At 42.7% G+C, this 18,001-nt stretch overlaps 1 protein-coding gene across 5 annotated transcripts in view; it reads right to left on the reverse strand.

Annotated features, from left to right (window-relative positions):
• Positions 1–18,001, reverse strand: part of LOC125460176 (6-phosphofructo-2-kinase/fructose-2,6-bisphosphatase 4-like) — a 127,177-nt gene that overhangs the window by 19,378 nt on the left and 89,798 nt on the right. For all 5 annotated transcript variants that reach the window (XM_048547310.2, XM_048547311.2, XM_048547312.2 and 2 more), the window contains 3 exons: positions 15,894–15,998; positions 8,850–8,979; positions 3,225–3,287 (listed from right to left, as the gene is read on the reverse strand). In XM_048547310.2, coding sequence (XP_048403267.1) covers positions 3,225–3,287; positions 8,850–8,979; positions 15,894–15,998 — 298 coding nt within the window. The remainder of the gene's footprint in view (positions 1–3,224; positions 3,288–8,849; positions 8,980–15,893; positions 15,999–18,001) is intronic.

The raw sequence follows: 18,001 nt of genomic DNA on the forward strand, positions 1-18,001 counted from the left end.
CAGACTTTTTTGCCCACAGTTCTTTTAATGACAGGGTTATGTAGCCCATATTCCTGCATTCACAGGAGGAAATATACATGGAGGCTCGAGTGAAGCATAAACAATGGCAGCGTTATGCCCAATGGCCTGTTTCTGCCACGTCTTATATAACCTCTCTCATTTAAGGAAAAGTCCCAATGAGTATTATAAATAGAAAGTAATACTAAATTCCAACTCACAAATACCATCTCCAACAAGTGTTAATCTTTTTAGAATTCGTTTTATTATCACGTGTATTCAAGTACAGAAGTTCAGTGAAAATTTTACAATGTTGCCCCTCACTAATGTTACCATTACTGAATCCCCCACTATCTACATCCTGCGGGCTTACTAAATGATCAGAAACTGAACCAACTCATCAAACAAGGGATTGTGTTTAAGCTCCTTTATCACATTTAAACTTTTCCATCAACTAAAATTTCCTTTGAAGGAATATTGCCAAATTTTTTACTATAATCCTGCTCGATTGAGTCATAATGTTATCCAATAAGCAAGATTTTTAACACACACACACACACACACACACACACACACAGAATGGCTGGGGCCCCAGTACTAATCGCTGTGGCACCCGCTAGTTGCTGTCTGCCACTCAGAAAAAGACCCATTTTTGCCGACTCCGTTTCCTATCTGTCAACTAATTCTTGATCCATGCCAATATATTACCCCATATCTCGTGTGCTTTAATTTTTCCCACTAACTACTTATAGGAGACCTGATCAAATGCCTTCCAAACATCGAAATACACTGCATTCATGGATGCTCCCTTATCTATCTTACTGGTTACATTCTCAAAAAACTGCAGTAGATTTGTTAAATACAATTTGTCTTTCATAGTGCCATTCTGACTTTGTCCAATCCTGTTAATGCTTTCCAAATGTTATCATTCTGTCATCATTTCTAGACTCTAACGTTTCCCCAGTAATCTGGCCTAGAATTTTATTTTCTTTTTATGGTTCTCCCTTTTTAAGTGCTGGGACTGTATTTGCCACCTTCTGATCAATAGGAACTGCTCCAGAGTTTATAGATTTTTGGAAGATGACTGCCAATGCATCCAATATTTCCAGAGATATTTCCTTGAGAACTCCAAGATGTGAATTTTCAGGACCTGGGAACTTATCAGCCTTTAACTCCTTTAGTTTCCTCAGCACCATTCTCTATTACTGATGTCCTCAGATGTGTTATTTAAATGTGATACAATATACATCCACATTTCCCAAAGAGATCTGGGTGTACTTGTGCAACAGACAATAAACACAGACAAGCAGATGCAGCAGGCAGCTAGGATGATGTAAGATGCCATAGTCTCCACTGCAAAGGATTTGAATTTAGGAGGAAGGATCTCTTACTTCAGTTACACATGGCCTTAGTGAGACCAAACCCTGAGTACATTTTTTTTTTCATTCACAGGTTGTGATGTTCCTGGCTAGGTCAGCATTTATTGTTCATCTCTAATTGCCCAGAGGCAGATTAAGAGTCCATTGCATGGCTGTTGGACTAGAGTCATGTGTCGGCCAGACCAGGTGAGGGCAGGTTTTTCCCTGCAATTGTCAATAACTATTTAGTTGCCATTTGGCTAGTTTTTTTATTCCAGATATTACTGACTTCAAATTTCATTATGAAATTCCCTGAGGGAATTCAAACTCATGTCCCCAGAACATTAGCCGAGGGCTCCGAATTACTAGCCCAGTGACATTACCTCTACACCATCGCCTTCTCAGACAGGAGGAAAGTTGAAAGAAACTAATGTTAGTGAGAAGGTTCGTTTGGAGAAACTATAGAGAGTTGAAGGAGGTAACTACAGGGATAATGCTAGGGAATCTTCCAAAATGCCATTGAATCTGGAGTAATTCGTGCAGATGGAAGCGTGCAAAATGTCACCCTGCTATTTATGAAAGGAGCGAGGAAAAACAGGAAATTACAAACCTATCAACCTTACATCAGTAGAAAGGAAAATACTAGAATCTATCATGAAGAATGTGATAAATGGACAGAGATAAAATGACCTGCGAGGTAGAGTCGGCATGAAATTGTAAATGGGAAATAGTGTTTGATAAATTTATCAGAGTTTTTTGAGACTGTTTTAACAAAATTCACAGAAAGGGAGTTGATGGATGTAGCCCTTAAAGGGATAGACACGCTAGACATGGATAAGATGTTTTCCCTGGGTGGGGAGTCTAGAACCAGGGGCACAGTTTAAAAACAAGTGGGTTGCAACTTAGTTAGAAGACTTTCTTTTATTCAAAGGGTTGTGAATCTTTGGAATTCTCTACAGCAGAAGGCTGTTGAAATTCAGGTGTTTGGGTATGTTTGAGGTAGAGGTTGATACATATTTGATTATAAATAACTTGAAGGGTTATGGGGATAAAGTGGTTAAAAAGCATTGATATGTTCGATCAACCATGACTGTATTTAATAGTGGAGCAGACTCGACAGGCTGAATAGCTACTTCTGTTCCTAACTAGTGAAAGTAGCATTGAGCAGCAGGACTTAGCAACAGCTTCCGGACTGTTAGGGAGTGATGCAGTTGAAAACAGACCTTCAAGAAGTCTGCAGCAAAGACAGATCTCTTTATCTCGCTCTCTCAATTCTAGGTAATGGGAAAACCCTTACAGTTGTGGAGAGCTTAGCGAGGAAGAAGTATTTTGATCTCTCTTTCCCCCCTGGTGTGTAAAAGACAGTGTTCAAAGACTAACTCGAGGATCTTCCATTGCCCTGTGGTCAGCAGCAATGTGACAGAAACTGAAAGAGCGGTGAGAGAAACAGCACACTTCATCCTCATTGTCCAGACTCTCAATCCACAAGATTTTATTTCTTGCCAATTTACCCCCACCCATAACAACTCTGTAGGGGTGTATGTCCCGTCTTATCCTACCTGACAGATTTGGGTTTAAAAAATAATATCATACTCATTAATAATCCATTTTACCACCTGGTAAAGCCTGCATTTCATAATAATAAATAAGATGTGTTTACTTAAGAAATCTGGTGGGAGGCTTTTACTTATCCTAGATACTAGTAAAAACATAACAATTTAAGCATCTTGGAGATTCAACTGGATATTTATACTTTTGGACCGTTTGTGGGAGTGTGAATTGATCACCAGTGCACTCCTCCTGCCACTGCTGGAACATTATATTCATTATTACATTTGTAAAGCCTTATCACAGGCTGAAGCCGCTTACCATAAGCTACTGGGGTCAACTTTAAGACAGTGTGCAGTGGGCACTTCAGGTACGGGAGCTCCTCTGCAAATAAGAACAGAAACACTGCAATCGAAAATCACTGTAGCAAATACAGGATCAACTTAATTGCCCTTGTTGTACAAATTAATTCCCTCTTTTATTTTACATGCTTTCAAGGGCTTCAGTTTTATTCACTTTAAAGCACGGGAACAAGCCCTTTGGCCCACCATAATGCCAATCTATACTTATAGTGATGGGTCTGGGTGGGATGCTCTGAGGGTCAGTGTGAACTTGTTGGGCCAAAGGGCCTGTATCCACACTGTAGGGATTCTATGATCTGTGATACGAATTGCAAATATAAACCGAAAGAACTGCGGATGCTGTAAATCAGGAACAAAAACAGAAGTTGCTGTAAAAGCTCAGCAGGTCCAGCAGTATCTGTAAAGAGAAATCAGAGTTAATGTTTAGAGTCCGGTGACCCTTCCTCAGGACTAATCCTATTTGCCTGCACATGGTCCCTCTATTCCCTGCCTGTTCATGTCTCTTGTCTAAATGCCTCTTAAACATTGCTATTGTATCGGCTTCTACCACCTCCCCTGGCAATGCATCCCAGGCACTTATCACCCTATCTGTGAGAAAAAACTTCCCTTGAACATCTCCTTTAAACTTTCCCCCTTCTCACCTTAAACCTATTCCCCTTAGTATTTGACATTTCCACCCCGGGAAAGAGACTTCAACAATCCACCCTATCCAGTCCTCTCAATTTTGTATACATCAAACAGGTCATCCCTCGGTCCCTGATGCTCTCGTGAAAATAAAGTTTGTCCAAACTCTCCTTGTAGCTAATACACCCCAATCAGGCAAAATCCTGGTGAATCTCTTTTATACCCTCTACAAAGCCTCACATCCTTCCTAACTGTGTCAATCAGAACTACCCACAATACTTCAAAATGTGCCTTACCGAACACATTTTGCGACTTACGCTTGAAGGCAAATGCCATATGCCTTCTTTACCAACTTATCTACTTGTGTTGCCACTTTCAGAGAGCTATGGACTTAAAATCCCTCATACATCAAAGAGCCTAAGGATCCTGCCACTTACTGTATTTTTTATTTTATGAGGTGATGCATCATTTGATAACACTACTTTATGTAACTGTGTTGCTGTAGGCATTATTAGGGCTCACATAATTCAAGAAATTCCTCAATAAATTATCAATCGCTTCAATTGAAAACCACAGTATATGATTTCCCAGATACTTCAATGTTGACAATGGCAGGTGACAACATTCATAAGTCAACAAGGTGAATTTCAAAACAACTGACACACTTCTACAAAAAAGCCATCAGCCTAAACAAACTTTCCATAGATTAGTGACATCACAGCTAATATATGTCCTTTGCATGTTCAAAAACTGTGAATATTTTAAACAAACAGCTTACTACCTGTTTTACAGCTTCGTTGTACTTAATATCAGTTTTAACTTTAATAACTAACATAGTGTGCATTATGATAACATCCACTCGAATGGTCCCTGTACAGTTAATCCTGAATGTATGAAACCTTGAGGTGTAGACACAGTGATTCATTACCTACGGGATGTCACTTTTTCCTCACTCCTGGTTTGCTAAATGATCCATTCTGGCAGGTATGAAAATGTTCTCTCTTTGCTCGTTCTCCCTTTCCGTCTCTTATGGCCTCCCTGCAACCTTCCCCATCTTTCTCCATTTCCGTTGTGACTATTCTTCCTGAACCCCTCCACATCCTTTTGCTGCTTCCTCATCTCTCTCCAATTCCTTTGTAGAAGTGCCATCTCCCCTCAGGTCAACTATCTCCGCCCTCACCAGCCCCACCCTTTTAAAGACTATTTCCCTCCAGCCCCACTGCAGTCTCCCCTTTTCCTCCATCATTCCCTACCCACACCCCAACTGAGTGCAAAAGAGGCAACTCTCCACGGCACCTCTCTCTGCTCCCAGCCACAGCTCCCGCTTCTGATCTCAGTAACAACAGCTAACTACCTGACCCAGGCTTTGGCCTCACAGGCCATCCTCACGTACAGGGATGACAGTGAGGACAAACTCTCTTACATATATCACTGGTCTGGTCACTGACCCTACTGTAGTCCAACCATTGGTCTTTTCCGGCTTGCTTTTGAGCAAGGCAGTCTCCTCAGGCTGAACAGCTGATCCAATGGGGATATGAATTTGTAGCCATTACTAAAAAAGACATATAGTTACTTGATTTGGTCAAACAGGCTCAGGTGATATTCCTGTCCCTCTGCTGGGTTGACCATGAGACCTCTCAATGCTGCCAAACATTTGCATTGCATTGAGTGTGAAATTCAGACAAGTCATTTGAAATTTCATACTATGAATGTGCTCAATCAGCAAGATGCACTTTCAAAGGATCAGTACCTTCAGTAGATCATGGTTTTTCGCAGGAGAGCTGGGAGTTGCAGGATAAGGGGACACAACAGCACTGTGGTATTTTCACTGGATCAATAACCCGGAGAACCTGGTGGTGCTCTGGGGGCCCAGGGTTTCAATCTCATCACAGGAGCTTGAGATTTCAATTCAAAAGGCAAAATCTGGATTTAAAAGTCTAATAATGACTGTGAAATCTACTGTCTATACCCAGTCTGTCATATGTGAGACTTCAGATCAACAACAATGCAGTTAATTCTTAACTACCTCTGCGATGGCCAAACAATCCACAATCCTTGAAAAGTAGAACTACATAAGCTGCCGAGATAACAAAGTGTGAAGCTGGATGAACATAGCAGGCCCAGCAGCATCTTAGGAGCACAAAAGCTGACATTTCGGGCCTAGGCCCTTCATCAGCTTTTGTGCTCCTAAGATGCTGCTTGGCCTGCTGCGTTTATCCAGCTCCACATTTTGTTGCTGCTTGGCCTGTTGGGTTCATCCAGCTTCATACTTTGTTATCTTGAATTCTCCAGCATCTGCATCTCCCATTATCTCTGATCTACATGAGCTGCCCTCCAGTCCTCTGGCACCTTCTCGCTGGCCAGAGATGAAATAAAAATTTGGGTCAGAGCCCTATGAGTTTTCTCCGTCATCTCCCACAACAGACTGGGATACAACCCATCCAGTCCTGGAGATTTATCTACTTCTAAATCTGTGAAAAATTGCCAAAGCCTCCTTGTTTCTTATATCAATCTGCTCAAGAGCCTCACTGTCCATCATCCTCTCGAATTCTGTACTTACATCCTCTCTCTCCAGAATAAAGACAGATGTCAAGTACTCATTTAACACTCTACCAATGTCCGCTGGCTCCTTGTACAGATTTCCCCTTTGTCGCTCTTGAGTCCTACCTTTTCCCTGGTGATTCTCTTCCCATTGATAGACTTGTAGTATATCTTGGGATTCTCCCTAATTTCATCTCATCCGCAGTGTTCTCAAGCCCCTAATTGGTGTCTTCAGTTTCCCCCCCTGCAAGATCTATCCTCCTCTTGGGCCCCTGTTGATTTGCTCCCTTTGTACCAGTTATTATTGGTCTCTCTCTTTTGCTTTCTATCCACTCCTGAATATTCCTAGACATCCAGGTTCCCTGGGCCTGCTGCTCCAATGTTCACTCTAAAAGGGAACACACTGGGGCCCATACTCTTCCACAGTACATTTCTTTTTGAACAACTCCCACCATTCTACAGTAGATTTACCCTCAAGCAGCTGTTACATAGAAATATAGAATATGGGAGAAGGAGGAGACCATTTGGCCTGCTCTGCCATTCTTCACGATCCTGGCTGATCGTCAGACTCAAAAGCCTAATCCTGCATTTTTCCCATAACCTTTGATCCCCACCCCAAGTGCTATGTCTAGTTACCTCTTGAATACATTCAATATTTTGGCATCAACTACTTTTGTAATGAATTCCACAGGCTCACCGCTCTTCGGGTGAACAAACGTCTCATCTCCATCCTAAATAATCTACCCCGAATCCCCCAGTTCTGGACACACCCACCATCGGGAACATTCTCTTCGCATCTACCCTGTCTAGTCCTGTAAGAATTTTATAAGTCTCTAATGAGATCCCCTCATTTGTCTGAACTCCAGTGAAAACAATCCCAGCCTAGTCAATCTGTCCTCATACATCAGTCCCACCATCCCCGGAATCAGCCTGGTAAACCTTCGCTGCACTCCCTCAAGAGCAAGAGCATCCTTCCTCAGAAAAGGAGACCAAAACTGCACACAATATTCTAGGTGTGGTCTCACCAAGGCCCTGTATAACCGCAACAAATTTCCTGCTCCTGAACGCAAAACATCTCACAATGAAGGCCAACATACCATTTGCCTTCTTTACCACCTGCTGCATATGCATGCTTACCTTCAGCAACTGGTGCACAAGGACACCCAGGTCCCACTGCACACTCCCCCTCGCAAGTTACAGCCATTCAGGTAGTAATCTGCCTTCTTGTTTTTGCTTATTGTTTCACGTCTACTTTGGCTAGATCTGCCATCTTTCAATAAAATCTGCCTTTGCCCAATCTAAAACCCTTCTTGCAGATAATTTCTTTCCTTTTCCATAACAGAACAGAAATGCACGGGTAAGCAGGGCATAGAGCTGGATGAACACAGCAGGCCAAGTAGCATAAGAGGAGCAGGAAGGCTGGCATTTCGGGCCTAGATTCTTCTTCAAAAAACCCTTTTCTGAAGAAGGGTCAAGGCCCAAAACATCAGCCTTCCTGCTCCTCTGATGCTGCTTGGCTTGCTGTGTTCATCCAGCTCTATACCTTGTTATCTCAGATTCTCCAGCAACTGCAGTTCCTACTATCTTAGAAATGCGCGAGTGTTGTATCACTAAAATGCTCCCCCACTGTCAGTGTGAACACCTCCCAGCTGCAATCCCTAGAACCCACATTGCACTGTCCCTTGTCGGACCATCTACGCGATGGCATAAAAAACTCTCCTGTATACATTTCAAGCAATATTTCTCCTCTTAACCCTTTACATTATGATTACCCCAATTAATATTGGGACAATTGAAATTGCCTAGTACGTATACCTGACTATTTTTACACACCTCAGCAAATTGCCTATACATTTACTCCTTTATCATATAATGCACTCCTAACAGTGTGAGGCCCCCAAGTTCTTCCTAAGATTTGCCCACAAAGCCTCATTTAACAACACCTCTAAGATATTACTCCTGCTTACTGTAAGAACTGGCTCCTTCATTAATAATGCCACACCACCTCCACTTTTACACTTTCCTTTGTCCTGCTTGGATCCAAGGTGTTCCCCCTCCTCACCTTGTACCTAAAAGGAAACAAGGGAATGCTTTCAAGAGTCAAGCAAAGGGAGCAAAAGAAAAACAATCTGGCTGTGATTGCATTATTTTCTTGTCTCCTTACTGTGCAGGCAACCAACACAAAGCTTATCACAAAGCAACTGGTTGCAGAACAGCCTTGTACCATAGATTGCTGAAACGAAGGTCTTGATGGATGGTTAATAAGTAACAGTGTTTACGAGAACAGAATTTGAACTTTGCTTTTTTGCTAAGCAAATTGCCAACAGATGGAGGTGAATGTGACAACTGTCAGCCAGCAGCCTTGCTGCAGGGACGCCCCAATCCAAATATGGCTGTAGCAACCTTACTTTGCTGTTACCTGCTGTCTTATCGAGGAAGTACGCCAGCAAACAACGCATGACAGCCTGGTGACAGATGACCAAAACATTTTCTTGTCTCTCTAGCTCCATGATTACCGGCTCCAGGCGCTGTACCAGATCTTCATAAGACTGAAGGATAAAGGCCAGGTGTCATTGACGGCTAAACACAAATTCTATCCAACCTCCACCCTTAAGATTTCAGAGATTCACACCTCAGAAAGAAGGCATTAGATCAGGTAGGTCAACAGAAACTAATGTTAAAACTATGTGTGAAGATTTCAATTCCAATGTTCATCAACCCATCTACATTTCTGTATGTTCTAGAGCCAGCAATGAATAATGGCTTTGACAGGAATGTTACCATTAGACATGGGTATTATTATATAATCTTCAGAACTGCACAGTGTGGAGTCCCGTGAAGTAAACCCATTACTATTCCTTGCCCTCTGCCTCCCCGAAACACTTCTTCCTGCTGGGGTTCGCTCCCTAGCTTGATTCTGTCTCCTAGCCTGCCAACATAAGGAGATTGATTACTCTAGTGGAAATCTCAGTGGTAAAGACCAATTTCATTCTACCTTCTGTATTTTTGATTGTGGACTGATTTGGGTAGAAGATTGTCATAAAATCAAGGATTGTGGAAGAAACTGCAGTACATTTTAAAAACAAGTAAATGAAACTCATTATAAGATAACAAAGTGTGGAGCTGTATAAACACAGCAGGCCAAGCAGCATCTTAGGAGCACATAAGCTGACGTTTCGGGCCTAGACCCTTCATCAGAAAGACCCTTCTGATGAAGGGTGTAGGCCCGAAACGTCAGCTTTTGTGCTCCTGAGATGCTGCTTGGCCTGCTGTGTTCATCCAGCTTCACACTTTGTTATCTTGGATTCTCCAGCTTCTGCAGGTCCCATTATCTCAAAACTCATTATAAGTTGTGTTTACTGCATTGCTCAAGCAGTGCGGGAGGTGTGAATAGATGGCACAGCACCAGAGAGCGCATGAACAGAGTGAGATTCAGCTGGTAACAAGTGCTGATGATGCATGTGATGCAGTTGTGATCAGGTGAGGATGCCAAAGGTCATCAGCCTTACAACTTTCAGACCGATTCCTGGGTACCTGCACAGTTTGTGGGTGTGAACAATACTGGAAGCAGCCTTTGGACTGCTGGGAACAAATGCGATGTGTCACTCTCTCCCTACAGTAAAAATAACTGAAGCCTGAAGAAATCTGGTAACTTTTGCAAATCAGTTATTGTAAGCTACTGCTTAAAAGGCTTTGTAGTTAGTGTGCCAATCACCCTCTGCCTTGTGTAAACTGAAAAACACTAAAAGAAATTCAAGAACAGAAAAGACCTGGCAATTCAACAGAAACATCAATGAACTCTGATAGCTGGTGTTATTGAGCTGTGGACTCCACTTTATTCTTGTCTGTGTCAGGATCTTAAAAAGAGTTGAGAGTTTGAACTAGTTGAGCCATCTATTGATCATTCATAGCTTGGTTACTTGTGACTAGAATTTAGTCTTTTGTAATAAACAGCAGTTCTTGTTTAGTACAGGAACCTGGTCAATGTTTTCTGTTAACCTGATTCCAACAGACATGTAAATCAGGAAATGGGCACATTTTGAATACATCACTAACTCTTGTGCTGTTTCTGGAAGAGTGGAGCTTGAGAATCAGTGCATATTCCCAACTGGGTCATTACATGAAGAAAAAACACAGAAGGCTGATAAAGGAATGTAGGTGGACATTTTCAATATGGATTTTAAGAAAATATTTTAACAAATTACCCTACTCAGTAATTTTACCAACAGCCTGGGGTGGTAGACAATGGTGTCTCCCAAGGTTCAGAGGCCGGACCAATGCTTTTTTGTTCAATGAGTGATGGAAGATGCAGGATTTATTTTTTAAATTTGGATTTCAAAATAGTGGCATGTGGGTGTTAGTTACTTATGTGAAGTATTTTCTTGAAAATAGGAAGATCAGAGAACCCTTCCAGAGCAATGACCTAGTCCACCATTGCTCAGAAAGCATTGCCTTTCTCCCTTGGGACAAGTTAATGGGAAATTAGCCACAATATGTTGATTTATGATGGTAAGTGAACATTGAAGGCCATTACCGTAGATTTTCAATTCAAAGCAAATAAGTATTGACTTTAGTCTAGGAAATTAAAAGTTTTTGGGATAGTTCAAAGAAACCTGACTGGGATCAGATACAAGTTTAATTCTCTCCCCTCTAGTGTGCTCAGCTTTCAGGTCAGAAGAACATGGTCAGAAATAGATAGGTTATTAGAGGGTGAAAGAGTTTAAGCTCTCAGTTTTATGAATATTCATACAAGAAGGCTCCACCATTTACAGTATAGAACTGGGGACAATCATTTCTCAGCATCACAAAATTGTTTTGCTGCTAAAGCTTACCTTTTGGTCCATTATGTGTGTACCAATTCTATTACCAAGCACCAATCTCCTGCCTTTTCCCCACATCTCTGCACACTATTTCTAACCAAATAAACATACAACGTCCTCTTGAATGCCTCAATTAAATATGCTTCCATCACATTTCCAGGCAGATACAGAGTAAAGCTTCATCTACACTGTCCCCATCAAACATTCCCAGGGCAGGTCCATGTCAGATGTTGTATATTGTAGGGGAAGGCAATGGCCTTATAGTATAATTGCTAGATGCAGACCTAGTTCAAATCCCACTGTGGCAGATATGGGGTGTGAATTCAAGAAATAAAACATCTGGAATTAAGAGTTTAATGATGACCACAAAACCACTGTCGATATTTGGGGGAAAACCCATCTGATTCACTACTGACCTTTAGGGAAAGTGATTGCTGGCTTCACCTGGACTACATGTGACTCCAGGCCCACAACAATGTGGTTGACTCTTTACCTCTGGGGCAACTAAGGACAGGCAATAAATGCTAGTCTAGCCAGCAACATCCACGAAACATCCAGGAAGGTCTTGTGGTCATGTCTCTCTCTCTGGGCCAGGGGTTCCAGGTTTAAGTTCCATTTATCAGGGGGGAGGGGTTTCCCTGGAAACGTTCAAACAGGCTGACACAAAATAACGTGAACAGCCCAAATTTTCCAAGGTGAAATGAATTCATGATTTCTGACAATAAACGGAGACTGGCTAAACCAGCCCAGTTCGTCCCCTCCCCCCACTGTATCCCAAAACCAGCCCAGCCTGTTTCTGCCTCCCTAACCTATTCTTCCTCTCACCCCAAGCCGCACCTCCATTTCCTACCTACCAACCTCATCCCACCTCCTTGACCTGTCCGTCTTCCCTGAGCTGACCAATCCCCTCCCTACCTCCCCACCTATACTCTCCTCTCCACCTATCTTTTTTTCTCTCCATCTTCAGTCCGCCTCCCCCTCTCTCCCTATTTATTCCAGAACCCTCACCCCATCCCCCTCTCTGATGAAGGGTCTAGGCCCGAAACGTCAGCTTTTGTGCTCCTGAGATGCTGCTTGGCCTGCTGTGTTCATCCAGCTTCACACTTTATTATCTTGGATTCTACAGCATCTGCAGTTCCCATTATCTCTGATACAAAGTTACTTGCAGCTTGTTTGCTGAAGGAGCCAGCTCTGACAGACTCCCCTCAGCTTGTACATACTTTTTCAACAAGACTCACCCAGTAACTTTCACCAATTACTGAGTTTTACACATGGATGCATTTGTAATGGATTGGAAAATTCTCAATGCATTTTTCTGCCTGAATTCTCGCTCAAGAATTACAATTTCTTAGCACTCTCAAGCCCTCTATCTAATTAATAAGTTCACTCTAGCCCTGACCTACATTATTCAATCTATTAAGCTAATAGTAACTCACTGCCAAGCTCTCCTGTGCTGAGTCAGCACAAAGAAGCTGTTTACAATGAGCTCGGTATCACCGTCAACAAGCTGTTGGGGTATTTCCACGGCAGACTGTATTGTCAACATTCATTTCTATTGGTCGTACCAAAGAAAGGAAGGTTTTAATTTCAACACAGTCTGTCAGCATCAGGATGGTAGAAGCTGCTTTAGAGGAGATAATATCCTTCTGAAGGACTGTCACTGTGGGAAAAGTAAATGAACTAACAAGTAACCTGTTTACATCGAAAGAAACAAAATGCTGCAGATACTGGAAACAAGAACACAAACTGCTGGAGAAACTCAGCAGGTCTGGCAGCATCTGTGGAGGGAAAAGCAGAAATAACATTTTGAGCGTGATATGAGTTTTTTTTTCAGAACTGGTTATGTTCAGAATTCAAAGGCAGGAAGTAATGGGGAAGGACTGGGGGGAGCTGGGATGAGGGATTGGGCTGGTAGAGAGAAGTCATTTGTTAGCAGCGTATGTTCTGCAGGGCTGAAGTCAATCATTCGGGTAGAAGAAAAAGTTTATCTTCCAGTACAGAGATAATGGGTTGAATGGTCACCTTCTGCATTGTAACAATTCTGTGATTCCTGGCCTTGGGTGTTCTCAAAACAACTTTTTTTAAAATTCATTCATGGAACATGGATGTCTCTGGCTAAGTTAGCTCTTATTCCCCACCCCTAATTGCCCAGAGGGCAATTTCGAGTCAACCACATCTTGCATCTGGAGTCACATGTAGGTCAGACCAGATAAGGATGGCAGATTTCCCATCCTAAAGGGCCTTAGCAAGCCGGATGAGTTTTCCCTGACAATCAACAATGGCTTCACAGTCATCATTAGTCTCTTAATTCCAGATTCTTTATTGAATTCAAATTCAACTACCTGCTGAGACAGGATTCAAACCCGGGTCCCCGGAACATAAGCTGAATTTCTGGATTAATATTTTAACAATAATACCACTAGGCCATTGCCTTCCAGGTCATGCAGCTTGTAATCTCCCTCCACTACATGTTTCCCTGATCTTGACGACTGCAACGAAAAAGTATTAGTGTACAGAAAACTAAACACATGGCATCAGGAGTAATATCTGGTCATTGATTGAGAAACGATTGGCAAGCAGGAAACAAAGGGGGGATACATTAGTCATTGAAGAGTGGAAGCCAGTGACTAGTGGATACTGCAGGGATCAGAGTTTGGATTCCAGCTATTCACAATATATACTAAAGTCCTGGATGAGGGAAATATTTCCAAGTAAAAACCGCAAGAATTGTGGATGCTAGAAAATCAGAAACAACAGAAATTGCTGGAAAACCTCAGTAATTCTGGCAGCATCTGTAGACAGAAATGAGAATTAATGTTAACTCTGATTTCTCTCCACCAATGCTGCAAGACCTGCTGAGCTTTTTCAGAAATTTCTGTTTTTGTTACGACATTCCCAAGTTTGCTGATGGCACAAAACTAGGCCATTTTGTGAGGGGAATGTAAAGAAGCTTCAAGGTGATTTAGAGAAGTTGAGAGTGTGGATAAAGACATGGCAGATGCAGTACAATGTGGCTAAATGTGAAGTTATGCACTTTTACATGAAAAACTGAAAGAAAGAGTATTATTTAAACGGTGATGAATTGTGAAATGTGTTTGTACAAAGGGAGCCGGGTGTCTTTGTACAGTCAATGAAAGCAAACAGGCAGGTGCAAGTAAACATTTAGAAAGGAGAGTGGTATATTGGCTTTCATTACAAGAGGATTTGAGTTTGTTTTTATTCATTTGAGGCATGTGGGTGTTGCCACCTAGCCAGCCAAATTTTATTGCCCATCCCTAGTTGCCCTTGAAGAGACTTTGCAGGGATTGGTATAATTGAATGGCTTGCTAGGCCATTTTAGAGGGCAACTCGGAGTCAACCACATTGCTGTGGGTCTGGAGTCACATGGAGGCCAGGCCAGTTGAGGGTAGAAGATTTCTTTTCTTGAAGGACATCAGTGAATAAGATGGGATAAGAACGGGTAGAGCTGGATGAACACAGCAGGCCAAGCAGCATCAGAGGAGCAGGAAAGCTGACGTATCAGGCCTAGATCCTTCATTTCTGAATTTTCTAGGGAGGGGTCTAGGCCCGAAACGTCAGCTTTCCTGCTCCTCTGATGCTGCTTTGCCTGCTGTGTTCATCCAGCCCTACACCCTGTTATCCCATGGTTTCATGGTCATTGGTAGATATTTAAGTCCAATTTTGTAAAAAATGAATTCAAATTTCACCATCTACCAGAGCAGAATTCAAACCCCAGGTTCCCAGAAGATTGGCTCAGTTCCCGGATTAATAATCGAGTGATAATACCACTGGGCTAACAACTCCCCCTCCTAGTTTAGAACTAGGGATTAATTGCTGCACTTTTACAAGGCCTTGCAAAGTCCAGACCTGGAGTACTGTATGCAGTTTTGATCTCCCTGCCTAAGGAAGGATGTACCTGCCATTGAGGGAGTGCAGAGGAAGTTCAAAAGGCTGTTACTGGGGATATCAGAACTTGGTCACATGAGGAGAGACTGGTTCAATTAGGTCTGAATTCACAAGAGGTTAGATGGAGGAGTGGGAATCTGATTGAAATGTAATTCTAACAGGGCTGGGAAGACTAGATGCATGGAGGATATTTTCCTTCGTTGTGCGGTGGGGACGGTGTGGCAGTATCTAGTTTCATGTCACATTCTCTGGATGCAGAGTGGCCTGTTTAGGATTGAGACAAGAAGTGATTTTTTTTCTCTCATGGGGTGGTGAGCCTGTGGAATTCACTACCATCGAAGGCGTTGAGGTGAACTTACTGAATGTTTTGAAGAAAGCAGATGGATTTCAAAAGCTGCAAGTGTCAAGCAGCATGGAGGCAGCTGGGATATGGTGTGTGACAGCAGATCAGTCATGACCCTGCTGTATAGCAGAACAAGTTCAAAGGGCTGAGTGGTTTACTGCTTCTGGGTTCTGTTCTAACAGAAACCATTTCAAGACTGCAGTTGGAAGCCTGGAGTTTGCCAACTTTCCAAGACAGGTGAAGTGTTTAGTTCAAAGCACTGGCACAAGACAGCTCTGAGCCTGGAGAGATATCCCACCCGGAACCTGATTCAAAGGCCCTGCGTTCAATGCTGCTCGAGCACACCCTCCCTGGTTTTGACACCACACAAGAAGTGTAGCATTCTGTTACCCACCTCACCCTTTGGGTAGCGATATCTGCATTTGTCTTGATCTCTTAGTGCAAATTCAGCTGGGTAGTTCATCTGAATCTCCTCATATGTCATTTCCTCACAGACACCCTGCAAAAACATTTCACAACTGATGAGACTTAAGTTGAGACTAAAATCCATCTCCCAAATCCCAGGAACCTCGGTAACGTTCTTCCCTGACAAACCACACTGTGACTCACAGTCCGATCGATTAAATAATTGTTCACAGACATTTTGTACCAATTAAGTTTTTATTACATAGAAGGGAAAGTGTTAATATCTTATTCCAAGTTGGTTTCATTGTATAATGTTATAATCATTAGCTCCTGCAATTTTGAGTTATAGACAATAGGTGCAGAAGTAGGCCATTCGGCCCTTCGAGCCAGCACCACGATTCATTATGATCTTGACTCATCGTCCACAATCAGTTGATACCCTCACTTTAGATCAAGCTTCCCAAGAGACATTACTGGGTAATGAGCCTGGGCAGGTGTTAGATTTGGAAGTAGGTGAGCACTTTGGTGATAGCAATCACAATTCTGTTACGTTTACTTTAGTGATGGAAAGGGATAGGTGTATACCACTGGGCAAGAGTTATAGCTGGGGGAAAGGCAATTACGATGAGATTAGGCAAGATTTAGGGAGCATAGGATGGGGAAGGAAACTGCAGGGGATGGGCACAGTAGAAATGTGGAGCTTATTCAAGGAAAAGCTCCTGTGTGTCCTAGATAAGTATGTACCTGTCAGGCAGGGAGGAAGCTGTAGAGTGCAGGAGCCATGGTTTACGAAGGAGGTGGAATCTCTGGTCAAGAGGAAGAAGGCGGCTTATGTCAGGATGAGATGTGAAGGCTCAGTTAGGGCACTTGAGGGCTACGAGGTAGCCGGGAAAGACCTAAAGAGAAAGCTCAGAAGAGCCAGGAGGAGACATGAGAAGTTGTTGGTGGACAGAATCAGGGTAAACCCTAAGGCTTTCTATACGTATTTAAGGAATAAAAGAATGACGAAAGTAAGATTAGGCCCAATCAAGGATAGCAGTGGTAAGCAGTGTATGGAGTCAGATGAGATAGGGCAAGCGCTAAATGAATACTTTTCAACAGTATTCACTCTCGAAAACAACAATGTTGTCGAGGAGAATACTGAGATACAGGCTACTAGACTAGGTGGGATTGTGGCTCACAAGGAAGAGGTATTAGAAATCCTTTTTAAGGGTGAAGACAGATAAGTCCCCTGGGCCAGATGGGATTTATCCTCGATCCTCTGGGAAGCCAGGGAGGAGATTGCCGAGCCTTTGGCATTGATCTTTAACTCATCATTGTCTACAGGAATAGTGCCAGATAACTGGAGGATAGCAAATGTGGTTCCCCTGTTCAAGAAGGGAACCCTGGTAATTATAGACCAGTGAGCCTTACCTCAGTTGTTGGTAAAATGTTGGAAAAAGTTATAAGGGATAGGATTTATAATCATCTAGAAAAGAATAAACTGATTCGGGATACTCAGCACGGTTTTGTGAAGGGAAGGTTGTGCCTCACAAACCTTATTGAATTCTTTGAGAAGGTGACCAAACAGATAGATGAGAGTAAACCAGTTGACGTGGTGTATATGGATTTCAGCAAGGCATTCGATAAGGTTCCCTACAGTAGGCTATTGTACAAAATGCAGAGGAATGGAATTGTGGGAGATCTAGCAGTTTGGATCGGAAATTGGCTTGCTGAAAGAATACAGAGGGTGGTAGTTGATGGGAAATGTTCATCCTGGAGACCAGTTACTAGTGGTCTACCGCAAGGGTCGGTGTTGGGTCCGCTGCTGTTTGTCATTTTTATAAATGACCTGGATGAAGGCGTAGAAGGATGGGTTGGTAAATTTGCAGACGACACTAAGGTCGGTGGAGTTGTGGATAGTGATGAAAGATGCTGTAGGTTGCAGAGAGACATAGATAAGCTGCAGAGCTGGGCTGAGAGGTGGCAAATGGAGTTTAATGCAGACAAGTGTGAGGTGATGCACTTTGGTAGGAGTAACCGGAAGGCAAAGTACAGGGCTAATGGTAAGATTCTTAGCAGTGTAGATGAGCAGAGAGATCTCGGTGTCCATCTACA

This window comes from Stegostoma tigrinum, chromosome 11, assembly GCF_030684315.1.
Source record: "Stegostoma tigrinum isolate sSteTig4 chromosome 11, sSteTig4.hap1, whole genome shotgun sequence".
Classification (NCBI taxonomy): Eukaryota; Metazoa; Chordata; class Chondrichthyes; order Orectolobiformes; family Stegostomatidae; genus Stegostoma; species Stegostoma tigrinum.